The sequence below is a fragment of the Clupea harengus genome, chromosome 15, assembly GCF_900700415.2.
Source record: "Clupea harengus chromosome 15, Ch_v2.0.2, whole genome shotgun sequence".
In the NCBI taxonomy this organism is placed as follows: Eukaryota; Metazoa; Chordata; class Actinopteri; order Clupeiformes; family Clupeidae; genus Clupea; species Clupea harengus.
In genome coordinates, this window is record NC_045166.1 from 20485904 (window position 1) to 20503403 (window position 17500).

The 17500-nt window shown below is 43.8% G+C and overlaps 2 protein-coding genes across 2 annotated transcripts in view; one reads left to right on the plus strand and one right to left on the minus strand.

Annotated features, from left to right (window-relative positions):
• Positions 1 to 8832, minus strand: part of ddx1 (DEAD (Asp-Glu-Ala-Asp) box helicase 1) — an 8975-nt gene extending 143 nt beyond the window's left edge. Inside the window, exons 1-26 of the mRNA XM_031581846.1 lie at positions 8747 to 8832; positions 8572 to 8623; positions 8096 to 8159; positions 7955 to 7984; positions 7650 to 7746; positions 7351 to 7398; positions 7052 to 7135; positions 6635 to 6718; positions 6351 to 6427; positions 6186 to 6258; positions 5932 to 6008; positions 5649 to 5763; positions 5281 to 5428; positions 5032 to 5092; positions 4453 to 4551; positions 3793 to 3882; positions 3110 to 3298; positions 2921 to 2972; positions 2532 to 2678; positions 2325 to 2416; positions 2140 to 2212; positions 1784 to 1856; positions 1571 to 1613; positions 1230 to 1325; positions 848 to 968; positions 1 to 740 (exon numbers count right to left, since the gene is read on the minus strand). The exon at positions 1 to 740 is cut by the window's left edge and continues 143 nt beyond it. Coding sequence (XP_031437706.1) covers positions 610 to 740; positions 848 to 968; positions 1230 to 1325; positions 1571 to 1613; positions 1784 to 1856; positions 2140 to 2212; positions 2325 to 2416; positions 2532 to 2678; positions 2921 to 2972; positions 3110 to 3298; positions 3793 to 3882; positions 4453 to 4551; positions 5032 to 5092; positions 5281 to 5428; positions 5649 to 5763; positions 5932 to 6008; positions 6186 to 6258; positions 6351 to 6427; positions 6635 to 6718; positions 7052 to 7135; positions 7351 to 7398; positions 7650 to 7746; positions 7955 to 7984; positions 8096 to 8159; positions 8572 to 8623; positions 8747 to 8762 — 2232 coding nt within the window. The 5' untranslated portion in view covers positions 8763 to 8832 and the 3' untranslated portion in view covers positions 1 to 609. The remainder of the gene's footprint in view (positions 741 to 847; positions 969 to 1229; positions 1326 to 1570; positions 1614 to 1783; positions 1857 to 2139; positions 2213 to 2324; positions 2417 to 2531; positions 2679 to 2920; positions 2973 to 3109; positions 3299 to 3792; positions 3883 to 4452; positions 4552 to 5031; positions 5093 to 5280; positions 5429 to 5648; positions 5764 to 5931; positions 6009 to 6185; positions 6259 to 6350; positions 6428 to 6634; positions 6719 to 7051; positions 7136 to 7350; positions 7399 to 7649; positions 7747 to 7954; positions 7985 to 8095; positions 8160 to 8571; positions 8624 to 8746) is intronic.
• A 242-nt stretch (positions 8833 to 9074) lies between these two features.
• Positions 9075 to 17500, plus strand: part of nbas (NBAS subunit of NRZ tethering complex) — a 116638-nt gene continuing 108212 nt past the window's right edge. The window contains exons 1-6 of the mRNA XM_031581229.2: positions 9075 to 9204; positions 9656 to 9707; positions 10330 to 10366; positions 12469 to 12546; positions 13734 to 13781; positions 14973 to 15016. Coding sequence (XP_031437089.1) covers positions 9112 to 9204; positions 9656 to 9707; positions 10330 to 10366; positions 12469 to 12546; positions 13734 to 13781; positions 14973 to 15016 — 352 coding nt within the window. The 5' untranslated portion in view covers positions 9075 to 9111. The remainder of the gene's footprint in view (positions 9205 to 9655; positions 9708 to 10329; positions 10367 to 12468; positions 12547 to 13733; positions 13782 to 14972; positions 15017 to 17500) is intronic.

Consider the following 17500-nt stretch of genomic DNA (forward strand, 5'->3'; position numbering starts at 1 on the left):
CAACACTTGTTTCAGGGTGATGTATCTCTTTCAGTAAACACAAGACTAACTCAGGAGTTCTCTACTTAAGGACACAGAAGTGCATTAGTGTTTACCGTTAAGCACACATATAAATGGTAGCTGTAAGGTCTGGCTGCATACCAACGTGGCCACGGTCAGATGATGCAGTCAGGAGCTATGAGCTACTGAATGCACACACACACACAGCTGATGGGGCGTGGTCATACAGGCAGCTGCTCATGTCTGTAGAGGTGTGTGCATGTGTGTGTGAGTGTGTGTGTGTGTGTGAGTGAGAGAGATCTGAACAGTTGTCTTAGTAGGTATGTGTACTCCCAGGCAGACACGCTTGGAACACTCTGAACAGCTGATTGGGCAGATATCCCAAAAGTGTGTGCATTCTAGTTTTGAACAGCTGCTTGGGCAGGTGTCCCAGGTATGTCTTTGTGTATGTGTGTGAACAGCTAGTTGGGCAGGCACCCTATATGTGTGTGTGTGTGTGTGTGTGTGTGTGATTTAAAAGGCTTTGAACAGCTGCTTGGGCAGGGACCCTCTCTGTGTGTGTGTGTGTGTGTGTGTGTGTGTGTGTGTGTGTGTGTGTGTGTGTGTGTGTTAGAAGGCTTTGAACAGCTGGTTGGGCAGGTATCCCAGGTGTAGGAAGGATGTCTGAGCCTCTCTCTCCAGGGTGGCCAACTCCTGCACAGTAGGAGCCAAGATATCCACATGACCCTTATACTGGCCACCTACACACACACACACACACAGATGGAAAGAAATTATAGACGTCATCAAAATGTATTCAACATTATAAAAACAGCATAAAAATACACACACACACACACACACACACCTCCTGTTGCTCTGCGCTGGCCGTAGGTCACCTTGCCGTCAAATTCGTCCAGGGGAACTTTAACGTCGGGCTCACACTGTGTGATGATACAGTTCAGGTGCTCCTCAACCTCAGACAACAGCTGCAGAGGGTGCCAGAGACAGGATGAGAAAAAATAAAAGATAAAAAAAGAGGTCGAATGTAGACGTGCCACACACTACTGGCCTTGACAGTCAGAAAGATATATGATTTTTTTTATATATATATATATATATATAAGGCCAATATATATATATATATATATATAAAATCATATATCTTTCTGCATATATATATATATAATAGCCTTATATTACAATGGGCAATGGGTTAAACAGCATCTGTCAGTCAATTCTGCTCTAACCTGCTTCTCGTTGTACCAGATGGTGCATCCTCCATCCTCTTTCAGCCTGGTGTTGTAGCATCCTCGGCCTCTGTTTGCACACACGTGGTACCACACCTAGGCACGCACACGCGCACACACACACACACACACACACACACACACACACACACACACACACACACACACACACACACACACTCTCTCTGAGGTATTCAGCGGGTACTTTTCCCACTCTACATGTAAAGTCAGGAAAGGGTCCTGTGGTTTTCCCAGAGTTTTAAGTTTGATTCTGAGATACTGAATGGGAACAGACTCTAAATACTAGATCTTTAACTCCGCCTTGAGGATGGAACGCTCACCTTCTCCTTCTCCATGGCAACCAGTGAGATGGCCAGACCCATCCTGATGGTAAGAAATGGACAGAATGCATTTACCTCAACTAACATTGTATCAGTATTATGGTTGCCATAAGCCTTATAGACTGCACCCTTTCAAAGGCACACACACACACACACACACACACACACACACACACACACACACACACACACAAAGAGGAAGGATGTGTTTACCTCTCAGCTCGACCCACTCGACCGATGCGGTGAACGTAATTCAGTTTGTCATCAGGCAGGGTGACATTTATCACTAAACACACACACACAGATGGAAAGTGTTTCAGAGTTTTCTACAGTGAAAAACAGTACAAGGCTGACATCTAGTGGTAGAACAATGAATTCCATCAACAGAGACTTTATTATGACCATGTTATAAAGAGATTATTACACATGCCATAATCACCTTCATGAAGGCATTAAACTTCAACCTCGGTAGCAATAAGCTTGACTGGTGTACGGTTGCATTTAATTCAAGTTTCTTGTAAAGAATGTGTTAACACCGCTATCAACTAGTTTTGTCCCTCTTCTCTTACCGAAGGGCACGCCATGGATGTCGATGCCCCTGGCTGCCACGTCTGTGCAGATCAGAAACTTCACTTCCGCCTTCTGTGGTGACATCACAGGGAACAAAGGCAGGGTCAGGTCTATGTGAGGTCACAGGATAGGGTCACGGGTCTAGGTCTTAGTGTGAGGGTTCAGCAGGTCGTTTTTTTTTTACCTTGAATCGCTCCAGGTTGGTCTTGCGTTCGTTTGGCTTTCGGTCACCATGGAGACAGACACAGGATAACAGGCTGCCTTTTTTATCGGGTCCTGTACAGACAGTAGTGAAGAGAGTATGTTTGAATGTGTGTGTGAGTGAGTGAGTGAGTGAGTGAGTGAGTGAGTGAGAGTGTGTGTATGTGTGTGTTTGTGTGTCCCTCCTCACCTCCACCCTGTTGGATGAAGTACTGCTCCATGTTGTCGCAGTCGATCTTGGTTCTGCAGAAGATGATGGCCTGGTCCATCTTGTGCTCCTTGATGGCACGCACCGTATATTCACCCTTCAGGATCTTAATGGCCTCCGACCACGCCTCTACACACACACACACACACACACACACACACAGGCACACGCACACACACACACAGACACACTCATCAAAAACGAACTAACTGAGCCTGGACCAGTTCAGATACTTCAATCTGTATTTAACCTGAAGGCCAATCAGCTTTAAGGAGAGCAGATCAGAGCTAACTGAAGCACATCTGAGGTCACACTGAAGTGACTGTTCAGAGAAAAGTGATGATGATGATGATGCTGATGAAGAGTATCACCTGGGCTGTTAGTTCCTGGCCGAGTGTTATCTTTGGCGTGGACCTCATCAGTCTGAAGGGTTCAAAAGAAACAGATCAGATCAGGTTCATTCAGTTTGCACATATATTAGACCCTCAAGCACCCAATGTAATCTGGTGGAAGGAACACTGTGTGCGTGTGCGTGTGCGTGTGCGTGTGCGTTTTCTTACCCTGATGTGATTCTTGCCCAGTTTCTCCCACAGTTTGTCTGTCTTGGGGTTAACGGGGACCACCACGTGATGGACGGTCTCGGGGACAGAGTCCTCCCCCTTCAAGTCCACCCAGGTGGGGAAGTGCATGATCTTCTCTGACAGCTTTTTCACGTCGAAGGAGTGCAGTGTCGCAGAGCACACAATCACCTAGACACACACACAAGCACACACACACACACACACACAGAGTTATGTAAAATTATGATGGAAGGACAGAAGGCAGAAAAGACAGACATACAGAGACAGACAATATTACTAGAGTACGACGGACGGGACGGAGGGTTGGGTGTCAATACACCAGAGGATAAACAAAGAGAGACAAACAAGATAGACAGAGAGACAGACAGACAGACAGACAGTGGGAACAGTTATGGAAACTATGTAAAAATCATCAGACGGAGAGAAGGCCAGACAGACAGACAGAGGAAGAGTAAGAGAGAGACGGAGAGAGAGAGACAGACAAACAGGCAGACAGACAGACGAAGAGAGAGACAGAGACAGGCAGACAGACGAAGAGAGAGACAGAGACAGGCAGACAGAGGAAGAGGAAGAGAGATAGAGACAGGCAGACAGAGGAAGAGTAAACGAGAGACGGAGTGAGAGAGACAGAAGCAGGTTTGGTTTGTGGTGTGTGCTCTCACCTGCAGTCTCTTCCCATCAGAGGTGACCTGGGGGATCTGGTTGTAGATCTTCATGATGAAGTCTGTGTAGCCAGCCGAGAGAAGACCATCCTGGGGGACACACAGATTGGTTTCAGACAGAAAGTTCCAGAAGGAAACGCCCTCGATCACATCACACACAGGCCCTGTTCACACCTGGCATTAGCATACATGCTGGGTGATCCGTAAGTACAGGTCCTATCGCCGAGACCACATTCAGAGCTTGTCTGGGTCGCATACGGCCACATTCTTTTAGCTGTGTGTACAAGAACATGTCCTGGACACACTGAAGGACCGCCTATTCAACTAAGGTCTGTGTTGTTTTGATTTGTTCTTCTTCTTTGAATTTCCAGCAGACTAGGCACAGGAAATGCGTTGCTGCCTCCCGCTGGTTGAAAACAACAATGCATTTGATCTTTGCCAAGGGAGATGATGTATGTGTTTATTTGCATATAGAGCGTAGAAGTGAGATCCAAACACAAGTGGTCACTCAAGACGCAAGTGAAGACGCATTTTCATGCCAGGTGTGAACTGACGTACCTAGAGCTGTCCACTTGTGATCAGACCACCCAAGACGCATGTATAAACAGGGCCACAAACACACACGCGGACCGACACACACATAAAGAGTGAAATACTCACACACTCATCCAGTACGAAAAAGCGGACTTGGGAGAGGCTGAGCTTCCCTGTAGAGATGAGATCCTCCATCCTACCAGGAGTTCCCACTACAATATCCACCTGAGAGAGAGAGAGAGATGTAGGGAGAGAGAGAGAGATGTAGGGGGAGAGAGAGAGAGAGAGAGGTGTAGAGAGCGGTGTAGAGAGAAATATGTAGGGAGGGAGAGAGAGAGAGATGTAGGGAGGGACAGGGAGATAGATAGATAGAGAGATAGATAGATAGATAGATAGATAGATAGAGAGAGAGAAAGTCATGGTACAACATAACCAGAATAAGATTTCCAAAGTTTGGACATTGTTTTCAGTTTGAAGCTAAATACAGTTGAAATTGAAATAGCAGTTTCTATCTACATGGTGAATTTAGACTTTAGAATTTAGCGTCTTGTGTGAACAGCATCATTTTTGTAATAATGGAGAATGGTTTGTAGGTGTTATTATCCCCCCCCACCTGAATCCTTTCTAAACTGTGGTTAAAGAGTGGTACAGTGTATAGTGGATCAAACAGGGCATGTCTGGCCTCGGTCATCATGGTCTACGTACCCCCTGTTCTAGTACTGCCAGCTGCTCCTTGGCTGCCACACCTCCAATCACCAGCAGATCTCTGTAACACACACACACACACACACACACACACACACACACACACACACACACACACACACACACACACACACACACACACACACACACACACACACACACACACACACACACACACAGTTAAGTCAGGTCAACAATAACACAGTGCTACTTATCCTGGAACGGGTTGCACAACATTAGAGCACTCACCTTACTTTAGGATCGTCCACAAACTTCTTGAACTGGTTGACCACGCGGTGGGTCTGCTCAGCCAACTCCTTAGACGGCTCAATGATGATGGCCTTAGGGGCGTTACTCATGGCTTTTACTTGGCTCACTTTAGCACTCCCTGCACTCCCTACATACACACACATTGACATACACACACACAGAAACAAACACACACAGAATTGAGAGTGGTGGACAGATATGTGGCCTGGAAGATCTGCATCACAGTAAAAATTGTCCTACTGGTCTTATTAGTGACATGAGGGCATCAGTCTGATTCCTAAATCAACACTCTTACAGACTGTGGGACTGATTACCACACACACACACACACACACACACACACACACCTGTCTGGGTGGATTTAATGGCGTGTCCCTCAGGTGCTTGATCCAGAGCTACAAAGCCCTCTGCAGGCTTGTTCTTGAAGCTCTCGCCTCCAAAGTTAAACTTCAGCTCAGCATTCTGAAGGAGAGAGTGCGTTAAATCTGATTTAGATTTATACCTCGTACTTAAATTATGTTCAAAGCATATTTGTATGATAAGTTGTGATAATAAACGTGTGTGTGTGTGTGTGTGTGTGCGTGTGTGTGCGCATGTGTGTGTGACAGCGAGAGAGTGAGTGTTTTATACCTTAAGCACACAGGAAGCAAAGAAGGCCTGGCCTTTAAGCTGTTGCGGGATGGTGAAGGCGAGACCCAGGTCGATACCTTAGGGATCACACGGTTCCAACAGAGACAAACACAGTAAAGTACACACACTGCAACCCGAGAGAGTGTACAGGCTCAGATGGGACCAGATCACCTTTCCTCTCAGGTGGAGGAGACCAGGTGTCACCGAGTGAGAAGAGAGAGAGCTGATCTCAGATCAGAGCAGAGCAGTCTTACCGTTTTTAGCGAAGGAGATCTGAGATTTGTCCAGATCCAGGTAGCACCCGATGGTGTCATGCATGGTGAACTCCTGTCCGAGGAACACAACAAGCAGAATTTAAGCAAAGTTCACACAGAAAAAAAACACACAAGTTCAATAAATATTTCAGCTTCCTTCTCTACCTCTCCATAGCTGTCAAACTGCTTGTTGTTGGATTTCTTCCCTGTCCCACCAAATCCAAAGCCATATTTATCAGTACCTGGTATATGAACACACAGATACAATAGATAAAACAAACTTCCTGAGGACAAAATAACACATGAGGCTGTCACTCTCTCTCACACACACACACACACTCACTCACTCTCACACAAACACACACCTCTCACGAAAAATAGTCTCTCTTGAGAGAGGACCACAGACGGACCACAAAACAAAAACACAAACACACAGAATAACTACTCACCTAAATCCAGTGCGGCCTGGCTTGTTGACCAGCCAATTCTGCACAGTCCCTGATCATGACATGTCACCTCATAGTAGTACTTTCCTATAAGGACAGACATATAGACACAAACAAACCCCATAAAGCACGTTTGCATGCATGCATTGTTTGTTTTTTTTTAACTCAGTTTTACAAGTTGTGAATCGTTAATGCTACTAATCCCTCATGACAAAATGTTCCTTACATTGCAGATTTACACATGTATTTCTAAAATGTAATGCTTAATACGGAATATTTGAATCAGAGCAAATCAGGGTCACAGTCGGGGGGTGTAAAATTGATGTTTCTGCAGACTCGGACATGCTCCGACCTGATATGGGCCTATATAACACCTCACATATATTTCTAAAATGTGTTGTGCGAGTTGTGTTGCCTCACCTTTAGTGATGCCCTGGGTTGAGCGGCAGCCGTGCCACTCCTTAAACTCCCGGCTCTGACAGCACATACCATCAGGACCGATGGCTACAGATGGGGCAGGAGGAGAAGATTATAAGAGACATAAAAATAAAAAAACCTGTTATAAAAATGAAGACAACATGAGCTGCATGGAGGAGCACTATACAGAACACGGTTTTAGTTCACATTTTCTGCAGATGGAGAACTGTACCTAGTTTGAATTGTAGTTGCTCGAGTTGTGTGTGGAACAGCATTTAGAACTCAGGTCACAGGTTACTCACCAAAAGCTGTGCTTCGGTCATAAGGGTTCATCTGCCATTTACTGAAAACTGCAGTGGGGGAGAGGTATAGAAGAGTCAGAAACTCGCACACCACTAGCACACACACATCCACTCTCTCCGTCTTTGTCACTCTGTCCCACGGACACTCACACACACACACCTGCACACACACACACCTGCACACACACACATCTGCACCCCAGTCTTGACCACTGCATGGCCCTTTTTTGTGAGAAACTCATGCACCAGTTTGTACAAACACAGTTATTTTTTTACGTCTCTCTCAATCGCTCACACACCTGCACCCCCAGTCTTGACCGCGGCCCGGCCCTTCTTCCCTTCCTGCAGGTCCTTCATGGTCTCATAGACAATCTGGATCAGTGGGATACTGAAGGCCTGGAGGAAGATATGATGTTTTGGACATGCACCTCAGAATTACTTCAGCAGTCTAACACATGGCTAGATTTCACAAATAGCATTGCAGGTGTATAAAGGAGTACTACAAGACATCTACCACTTAACCAACCCAGCGGTCAGACACAAGGTAATGGATTTCTATAATATCACATCAAGGTATATTCCACGATCAAATTCTGTCACTTACGCCAGTTTTGCCGCTGCCGGTTTCAGCCGCCTGAGAAGACAAAGTTGCTGTCAGGGAGTGCACTGGTAGACTATATCGAACAATATGAACATAGGCAAGGGCTGTATTAGTTTTCCTTTAGCCACGATTGTAAGGCTTTACCATGAGGACGTCTCCTCCTCCGAGAATTAAGGGAATAGACTCCGCCTGGATGTCAGTCGGGAGGCTACAGAGAGATATACGGGATCCGTTATCAACACAGGCATCTAGGTTTGGTATGAGGTCACGTACTTAATCAAAGGTAATATAGCTGATTTGACAGGGGTGTGCACTGTGAGTTTCCGCAGTAGTGTGGCAATAATGACATTTTACATCAGTCAACAAAGAACACATCCATTGACGCCAGTGATAACACTAGCTGAAACACACTGATCATGGGTGAAACTAGCTGTGGATCGGAAGTTGAAGCTAACGAGTAAGGACAAAGTTGGCCTCGTTGAGAAGTAATTTCTGTATACCTTTCTTTATCCAATGAGACAGAGCACTAGCTTAACATTATAGTTATATGACACAACCTGTCATGATGTGGGTCATGTCGTTGCATAGTCCTTATTTAGCTAGAAAAGCCGTTTACTTACAGCCAACCCAAGTCCTCAACCGCTTGCCCGATCTCTGGCATAACGCCCATTTCTGCAAGACAGAAACAGTTCCTCAGTAGTACAAACAACAACACTTACGTTTGATGATGGATATGGCATTCCGCATTTTAACATATATCCCTTATAAAAATGTAGTGCACAATAAAACGCTTACCACCAAACGCAGCCATGACTGCCAGCGAGTTCAGACAAACCGGATGTAACGTGTAGTCAAATTTTGACAGAGTGCAATGGTGTCTAAGGACGTATGTGCAACGGGACCGTGCATTTTGAACGATCCGCATTTTCAAAAATGTTCCTCATACACCCAGACAATTATCTATAAACGGTAAATATTAATTATTTATAAACTACAGTTTGATTCCTGAATAGTTATCTTCTGAATTAAAATTCTACAAGGTCTATTTAAATCCCACGATGAAATCATGCATTCTTTAAAAAACGCGGATTGACACCACATATAGTGACCCTCACTGGCCACCATTCTTTGACGTTTAGATACTTGCTTTAGTCGCCAACATGGCTGTCGACAATATTTTGGAAGATGAAGAGGAGAATATTTTGTATGATTTACTCATAAATACGGAGTGGCCACCTGAGACGGACACACAGGTAATAGAGTTTTTTCGGGGCTATGTATTTGGCGGACTTGTGAGGTATTATGTGGTTATGAAGTTGTACTTTTCAATGTTGCTTTTCTTGGCGCTATAGCAGCCTATGTTGAGGCCACGTCGCACAAGTTTAGTCTACCTTTGCCTTATCTCTATTCTTGTGAGTAGATAGCAGGTGAAAGGATCTTGTGGTTGTCCCATTATTTGGCTCCTTAAAAAAATATATATATATATATATATATATATATATTGGTCACATGGTTATATTTGCCTTATGGAAAGGTTGACAACTTTACAATTAATTAATTTGGTATTCCCTCCATGGGTGCAGCAGATTAACACAATTTAGGATGTAGCTGAACACTAACGTCGTACCACGAATGGAGTGCTTCTCGTACTCTAATCCACTTATATAAACAATAAGTATACGCCTGTCTTTCGTTTATGTGCAGTTGAGGGGATATAAGGAACACGATTCGTCGTTGATCGCCAAAGCAGTGACAGGTAAGTTCAGTGGTGAAAGGTTTTACCTGTGCAATTTAAAAGCTTTGTTTGAGATGATGATCATGTGCACAACTCACAAGTTCTTCAAGTCACAAGTTCTAACTGTATGTGCCTACTTATCATACTTGCTCTTTTAGTTTTAAGAGACACTTAAGTAGTCTAATTTGTCAGTGGTATGTGATCGAAATAAGTTCGCTATTGACAAAGAATGACGGGCTCAGAAAAAGGTTTGAATTAAATGTAAGCAGTATTGTGCAGCAAACAATGCCAACATATTTACACAACAGGGTTATTTTTAACCTTCTATGACTATATCATACAGTAAAACAAATACAATAAAATAGAACCCATTTTGATGTGTTTTTGATAGGAACGTATTTAGTCAATGCAATACCATAAAGGTCAGCAATGATAATACATACTAACTTACATTAGATTAGATGTATTGGGTAATGCTGTATAATGTTGTAAAACATCAAATAGTGTTGTATAATGTTGCCATCATCTGAAATGCATGTCAAGCAGTGTCACTAGAGTGGGACAGGCTTCCTGGAGGCTGACCAATGTTGTCATATTTGATGAGACTGCTGTATGATGTGGGATGTAATTGTCTCTGATGCAGGTCCCTTCAGGTTCATCCTTCACTACTTATGGTACAGGTAAGGGAAAAGGACTCACTTTTGTCTGTCACTCTCCTTCTCTCTTTGTCAGCTTGTCCCTTCCTTCCCCTATTTATGTATTTCTGTATTTCTGGCTCTCTGACTCATGTCAGGTGTCAGTGTACCGTAAGTACAGAGTGACTTGACAATTCAATATCAGTTTGGGACTCTGGTGTTCTACAGCTCTTGAGTTCTACAGGTTGCATATTGTGACCAAACACATAGTATAGATATGTGTGGGGATCTCTCTCTCTCTCTCTCTCTCTAAATATACATTTAAAAAAATATATACTGATAGATAGATAGATATATATAGAGAGAGAGACATTTTAATATATAATTTATAAATATTGATTCATTTAGCCCACTTTAAATACAGGCGTGATATAACCTGTATTAAAGTGGTATGATGCCACTTGATGGTTGATGGCTGTTAACACTACACATTGCTAGGGCTCGTAACATTTCTAAATCCCTGGTAACCCTTCGGGCAGGCATTCTTCAAATTTGGGTTGCCTGAAATGAACTAGACTTGCCCGAATTACAAAAGAACACTTTTTGAATATAGAAAGTAAATAAATAAATAAAGTACAAAACATGTATTTAACAAGCACAGATGACAACAATCATCATCAATATCATTATGCATCTTAGTAAAGTTTGCTCTACTTCCCCTGTTCTGATCAGGGCCAATGCAAGCAGAATTTCTCATGTTATCATTTTAGTGACATATAGGTTGTATAGCCTGTATTGGTTTAATGGTGTAGATAGTAGATTGTTATTTATTCTTTTGAAATCTATTTGAATTTATTTTTATGTATTTATTTTTGGTTTTGGTGCCCCTTGGTGAACTCAGTGCCCTACACCCAGTGTGTGACCTACTGTATGTAGCGGTAGCTCTGAAGTTCTTTTTGGTCGAGTAGAGATGAAATGTTGCCCTAAATCCATGCTCATTGTCTCCCTTTGACAGCTGTCACATTATGATTTTCGCAGACAAGTCAGCGATTTCGCAGGATTTAGCATTATCCTTCACTGGGCATATACATAAACTCACTCAGTGTACGTTCACGGCTCAGTCCGTGGACTGGTGATATGTTTGCACAAGAACAATTGGATAAAAGTATGATCAATATTTGAATCCAAATTCATGTTGTGGTGTAAATGCTATGTTATGAGATATACATGTTTGCGCTAAACATGGTTGAGTTTAGTTTTTTTGGTGCACTATTTTGCGTGAAATGCTGGTGTGACGGGGGACTCTGGCATAACCTGACTAGTACCTTTCCCATGTCTTTCCAAACACAACTCGGATCAACAACTCCTTCGTTCTGTAGTCAAAGGGTTTCTTCCAAAAAGCCAGTCGTAAGTGCAGAAAAGATGAACAAATGAAGGAAATTTATAGCACGTTGGGGATAATGTCTTGATAGCCTGTCGGACAGGGTGTTGTTAGGCCTGCGTTTCCCCATGGGAAAACTTGATTGTCCCGGGATTGCATATAAGCCCTGGTTGCATATAAACTAACAACCTAAAAGCACACACGTGATTTCAGTGACCGTATTCTGCCACTGTACTGGCAGACCTACGCTTGAAAGTATGCTTTCAGTGCTTTAGGGAAATGTACTCCCTGCCTGTCTGCCTGTCTGCCTGCCTCCTCTCCTTGTCTCCTCCTCAGCACTGAAAGCAGATGTAGAGGCTGGAATAGTCGTTCCGTTCTGAAATTGAGGCGTTACTCATGTGTTTTAAAAATGCATGAGGATCGATGAGCTGGGAGCCTTGTGTGTCTAATGACTCTACTTTCTCTGAGGGATAAGCCCTCTGCACATTTTACAGCCCAGCCCTAAAGATGGAAGCTGTGTGTGTGTGTGTGTGTGTGTGTGTGTGTGTGTGTGTGTGTGTGTGTGTGTGTCTGTGTGTGTGTGTGTGTGTGCGGTGTATGTGTGTGTGCGGTGTATGTGTGTGTGCGGTGTATGTGTGTGTGCGGTTCGGTGTGTTTGTGAGTCTGTGTGTCTATGACTGCCTGTGACTGTCTCTGTATATGTGTCTTTGGATAAATGTTTATCTGGTTGTGTGTGCGCGTGTGTGTTTTTCTTGTGTGTTTGCAGCCCCTCTAGTTCCTCGCTGCCCCCAGGACTAGTGCGTCTGGCCGCCAAACAGATCAACTGGCAGCTGGTGTTGGCAAGGTGAGCCCTAACTCACCCCCCCCCCCCCCCCCCTCCATCTCTCTCATCAACCCCTCTGTTAAAGTCGTCTTGGCGCCACCATCGCTTTCACTGCAGCCCTTGCTACTCGTTTACTCCGTCTCTTATCTCCTCCTCTGCTGAAGGAGTCTCGGAGCTCCTTTGTGAGGAACATTAAGCAGTAAATATTTTATGAACTGCAGTAAGGACGTGAAGATGATCATCAACGATCCCATCCCAAACAGTAGTTTAAAGGACCTATAGACTGTGTAATGTATCTATGTAATGTCCGGCATCTATGTGTTCAACTCTGGGGTCCCGTTGTGATGTCACAGTCGTGATTTGAGTGTGTGTGATGTCGACTGTAGTCGGAATGAGCCCCGTAAATGCCAAAACGTACTCTAGAGGGGCGATGTTAAGGGGGTAAATAGCCACCGCTCACTGGGATGCCACTTAGCTCTATTAAATCCCAGCAGTAAGCAATTCTGCTGAGATTTAGTGAGACGTTTTTGTGAGTGCACAAACACACTCTGAAATTCACAGTCACATACACACACTCACAAAACACAAGCACACTCATTAACAAACTCTGACACACACACACACACACACACACACACACACACACACACACACACACACACACACACACACACACACATTTTGGGAAGATGCTGGATCAGCAAAAGACTTACTTTGAGAAAATGAACTTTTTTTTTTTTTTATAGTCACCGTTTTCTCTCTCACTGCATTAAGAGTATATCTCAGACTGAAAGATTTAGAGTACATATGATTGTGAAGAACATGAATATAAATCTCGTATATAAATACGTGACTATAAATCTAAATCTAAATAAGACTGCCTGATAGCATGCTAACGCTAGCGGCGATTTCGAGCTGAGGCAGCACTTCTTTTTTTTCTTCCTCTGCTCATCGTCCTCCAGCTGCTTATCCAGTTATTCAAATCAGCACGACAACAACAGCAAACAAACATGCAGAGGAGCGAGGCAAGATGGCAGCTTGTAATTAGCTATCGATTAGCTGACCTCCACAATTGTTGGCTTATCAGACGATCCACAACAGTGTTTGTTTGTTTTTCTTCATTTAATTTATCTCTCCCTCTCCCACTCTCTCTCTCCCCCTCCCTCTCTCCCTCTCTGTCTTCCTCTCCTCCTGTCCTTTATTTGCAGTAATGGGAAGCTGCTGGCGCTCGTTCAGGACCAGTGTGTGGAGATCCGGTAATTTCCTCCTCAATTGAGCTGAGAGCTTTTTCTCTCATCTTCTCTTCTCTCTCTCCTCCTTTCTCTCTCTCTCTCTCTCTCTCTCTCTCTCTCTCTCCCTCTCTCTCTCTCCCTGGTTTTATTGGTTCATTTTCCTCCATCTGGTTCGTCTCTATGCCAGGGGTCCTCAAACCTTTGCAAGCCAGACCCCCCCCCCCCCCCTAAAAAAACCTGTACAGTACTTGGACGCTAGATAGACGGATAGATAATAACTATTATTATTGTTATTCCTACATTGCCTAAATTTATAATTTTGAGTCTCAGCTCAATTGTTCTGCTCAAAAGGCTGTTGAATTCTCGGCTCAATTTTGGAAAAACACAGCCCGGTTGTCTGCAATCAGAGCGTGATTGCGGTGTTTTGTTTAGTGCGCCGTCAGTTTGCAAGAGCCTGCATCACACACGTATGAAGAGGTAAAACTGAGCCTACCAAATAGCCTTTAAAAAGGCTGTTTAAAGTGTACTGCAGTAACAGTGTTGTAAGGCTGAGGTTATGTTTTTGAAACGTGAAGCGAGAAGATAGGAATAGCCTGTTGTTGACACTGTTGAAAGGCTGTAAAACTGATCAAGGTACAAAACTATCAATTTACAAAAGGTATGTTTCAGATGTCTGAACTATCTTGCGTACTTGTCTGCTAAAGTTCGTTCGCTGAGATTTTCAAATGATAACTTTGATAACCTTTTTTCATTGGCCAGTCTGAATACAAAGGTGTCTGTGATTTGTTGGTGCAACTGTAATCCACGTCCCTTGCATTTTCCCAGCGAGAGGTCTGGGGCCACAGGCCCCACTCGCGAGGTCGTCCCCCAGCATGAGATCCACTGCTCTCTGCTCATCTACAGTCACCCTGGCTGCCGTGGTGCCAGAGGAAGGTTGTTCTACAATCTGCAACCGGAGCAGAAATGGGGGGGATGAATAAATACATTTTAAAGGACAGACGGAGAATAATGACGAGCAGAAAGGCCACTTCAGAGGAAATAAAAATAGTTCAGTGTCTGCGCCAAGAGTTCAGTGCAAATAGACAGGAGATATTAAACACCTGATCTATTGATTCTCTTTCTGTCTGTGTCTGTCTGCTTACTCATTCTCTCATTCTTTCTTTCTCATGCACTCTCGCTCTCTCTCTCTTCCTCTCTTTCTCTCTCTGCCTGCAGGTCTGCTAGAGATGATTTTGCCTCAGTCATTGGGAAATGCCAAGGTACAGTACCAACCCGTGTGTGTGTGTGTGTGTGTGTGTGTGTGTGTCTGCGTGTGTGATGTATGACTTTAATCATGGCCCTGCTCTCATGGAACGCCAGTGGTAAAGATGGGAAGATAGACGAAGAAACCAGAAAGAGGAATGAGTAGGAATGAAAAAGAGTCTTGGTAATCTGGCCACGATGCTGGGTTAAGATACAGGGTGCGTGCGTGTGCGTGTTCGTGTTTCTTACTGATGTTTGTGCCATCTGTTGTATCCCTTTTTGAGCTGTTGAAGCCAAATAGCTACATCTAAAGGTGTGTATACCTATAGAGGTGTGTATACCTATAGAGGTGTGTAAACCTATGGAGGTGTGTATACCTACGGAGGTGTGTATACCTACGGAGGTGTGTAAACCTATGGATGTGTGTATACCAGTGGAGGTGTGTATACCAGTGGAGGTGTGTAAACCTATGGAGGTGTGTATACCTACGGAGGTGTGTATACCTACGGAGGTGTGTATACCTATGGAGGTGTGTATATCTATAGATGTGTGTATACTTGCAGTGGTCTGTATTCTGCACTGTCAGCCTCCAGCCTTTGCTCCGTCCTCAAAAGTGCTCAGAGATGTTTCTCCCCACATCCTGAGTATCGTCTCTCTGCTAATTAGCCATAGTGCAAGAGGTGGAGAGATGCTAATGAATGACTATACCCCAGTGATGTAGATTCACACACACACACACACACACACACACACATATATCAAATCACCACAGACTCCCTATTTACATTCACATTTAGTCATTTAGCAGACGCTTTTATCCAAAGCAACGTTCATAGGAGAGAACAATCAAGCCATGAGCAATTGAGGAGAGGAAGTTAGGGTGGTGGTTCTTTTTGTTTTCTAGTTTTTAGTATCACCCTGCGTGCTTTCACCTGATAAAATAATGCACCTCTGTCACTGTCTAGCACCCCCTCTTCCTCCCCCTTCCTCTATCTCTTTCTCTCTCTCTATCTCTTTCTCTATCTCTCTCCCCTTCCCCTTTCTTTACCCCCCCCCCTCTCTCTCCCTTCCTCCCCCATGTGTTTACCATCTGCCAGGTTAATTGTTGTGTTTGTTTGGTTTGTTTACGGATGCAAGAGGTCAGGCAGCACGAGGTGCCATATTTCGTTAATTATTTAATCATATAGGGCGCCATTCTCCCATGCGTGTAAGTCAAAAAAACATGCAGCTCTGCACTTCTCAGCTACGTCTACTCTCCCCTTGACTTAAGATGAGGGCAGTTAGACACTATGGGCAGAGCAAACCCCTAATCGGGGCATTTCTTCTATAAACACCATTTATGTGTATTCTGCCTTTGACTTGTGCACATTTCAGCTACACACTAGCGAGGGCTGTAGTAAGGACGACCATATTGCCTTTTGTCTCGGCAGTAAGCATGCTTTATACATGACAAAAGCACAATATTTGTTCGATGAACAATGTAGTTCATCCTAACGTAGCCCTTGTACATCCCCTTTTAATACTTATTTTAGTCGATGGAAACCTACATTTCACAAACAAACAGAAAATAAAGCGTGTTTTAATCACGTTTTTATGAACAAGCCGGGTAAATTATTAACCTAGTTCAGTTACAATTATTATTTAGTTAGAGGTGTTAAATTCCTTGTGCTATTGTTTGGGGACTTCCCACAACGGCCAATCCTCTCACTCACATGCAAGTACTCAGTAAAATAAAGCAGTAAAAAGAGGCAATAAAACGAAGCAATATCAAATAAATGAGTGCAAAGAAGATGGCCGCCAATATCCCAACCTCGTTTGATTACACTGGAGCTTAGTTGATTTACTTGACTGTTGGATTTGCATGATGCACAGATACAAGTGTTTTCATTTGAGTCTATTTGTAATACAATTCCCCTCTCTCTTACATTTTTTCAAATTCAAAGTCTGATCCATGAATTTTAATGACATTCACAAGGTTAATGCGAATTCAATATTTTCCCAACAGCCAAAACAAAAGTGTGACCCAGCTTTCTTCTGTTTTTAAATTAATCACACCTCTCTCACGAGCTTGCCTTCATTCTGAGAGATAAGCGCTGTGAGCGGAGCGTGTGAGTGTGTGGGGGAGAAGACGCCTAACACACACGCACGGAACTGGAGGCGCTCTTGCTCGTGAATGGGAGAATACAGCCCATACATTTTTAATGTTCTCTGCCCACTTTCCCAGCACTATCAGATGTATGGCATTTTCTACATGGCATTCTACAGTCGCATACTCTATAGAGAGAGAGATGGGTGAGAGGGGTGAGAGGGGTGAGAGAGAGAACTAGAGAGAGAGAGAGAAATGAAAAGAGAATAACATATTTCCTGTGTGTAATTCCATCAGTGACAGATGAGAAGAATAGTTTTTCTCCTGTCTGCTTCCTCACCTCATCAGCCACCTCCTCGCCTTTACTTTTTCAACTTTCTATTCTCCCTTGTTCCATTCATCCATGTCTCTTAAC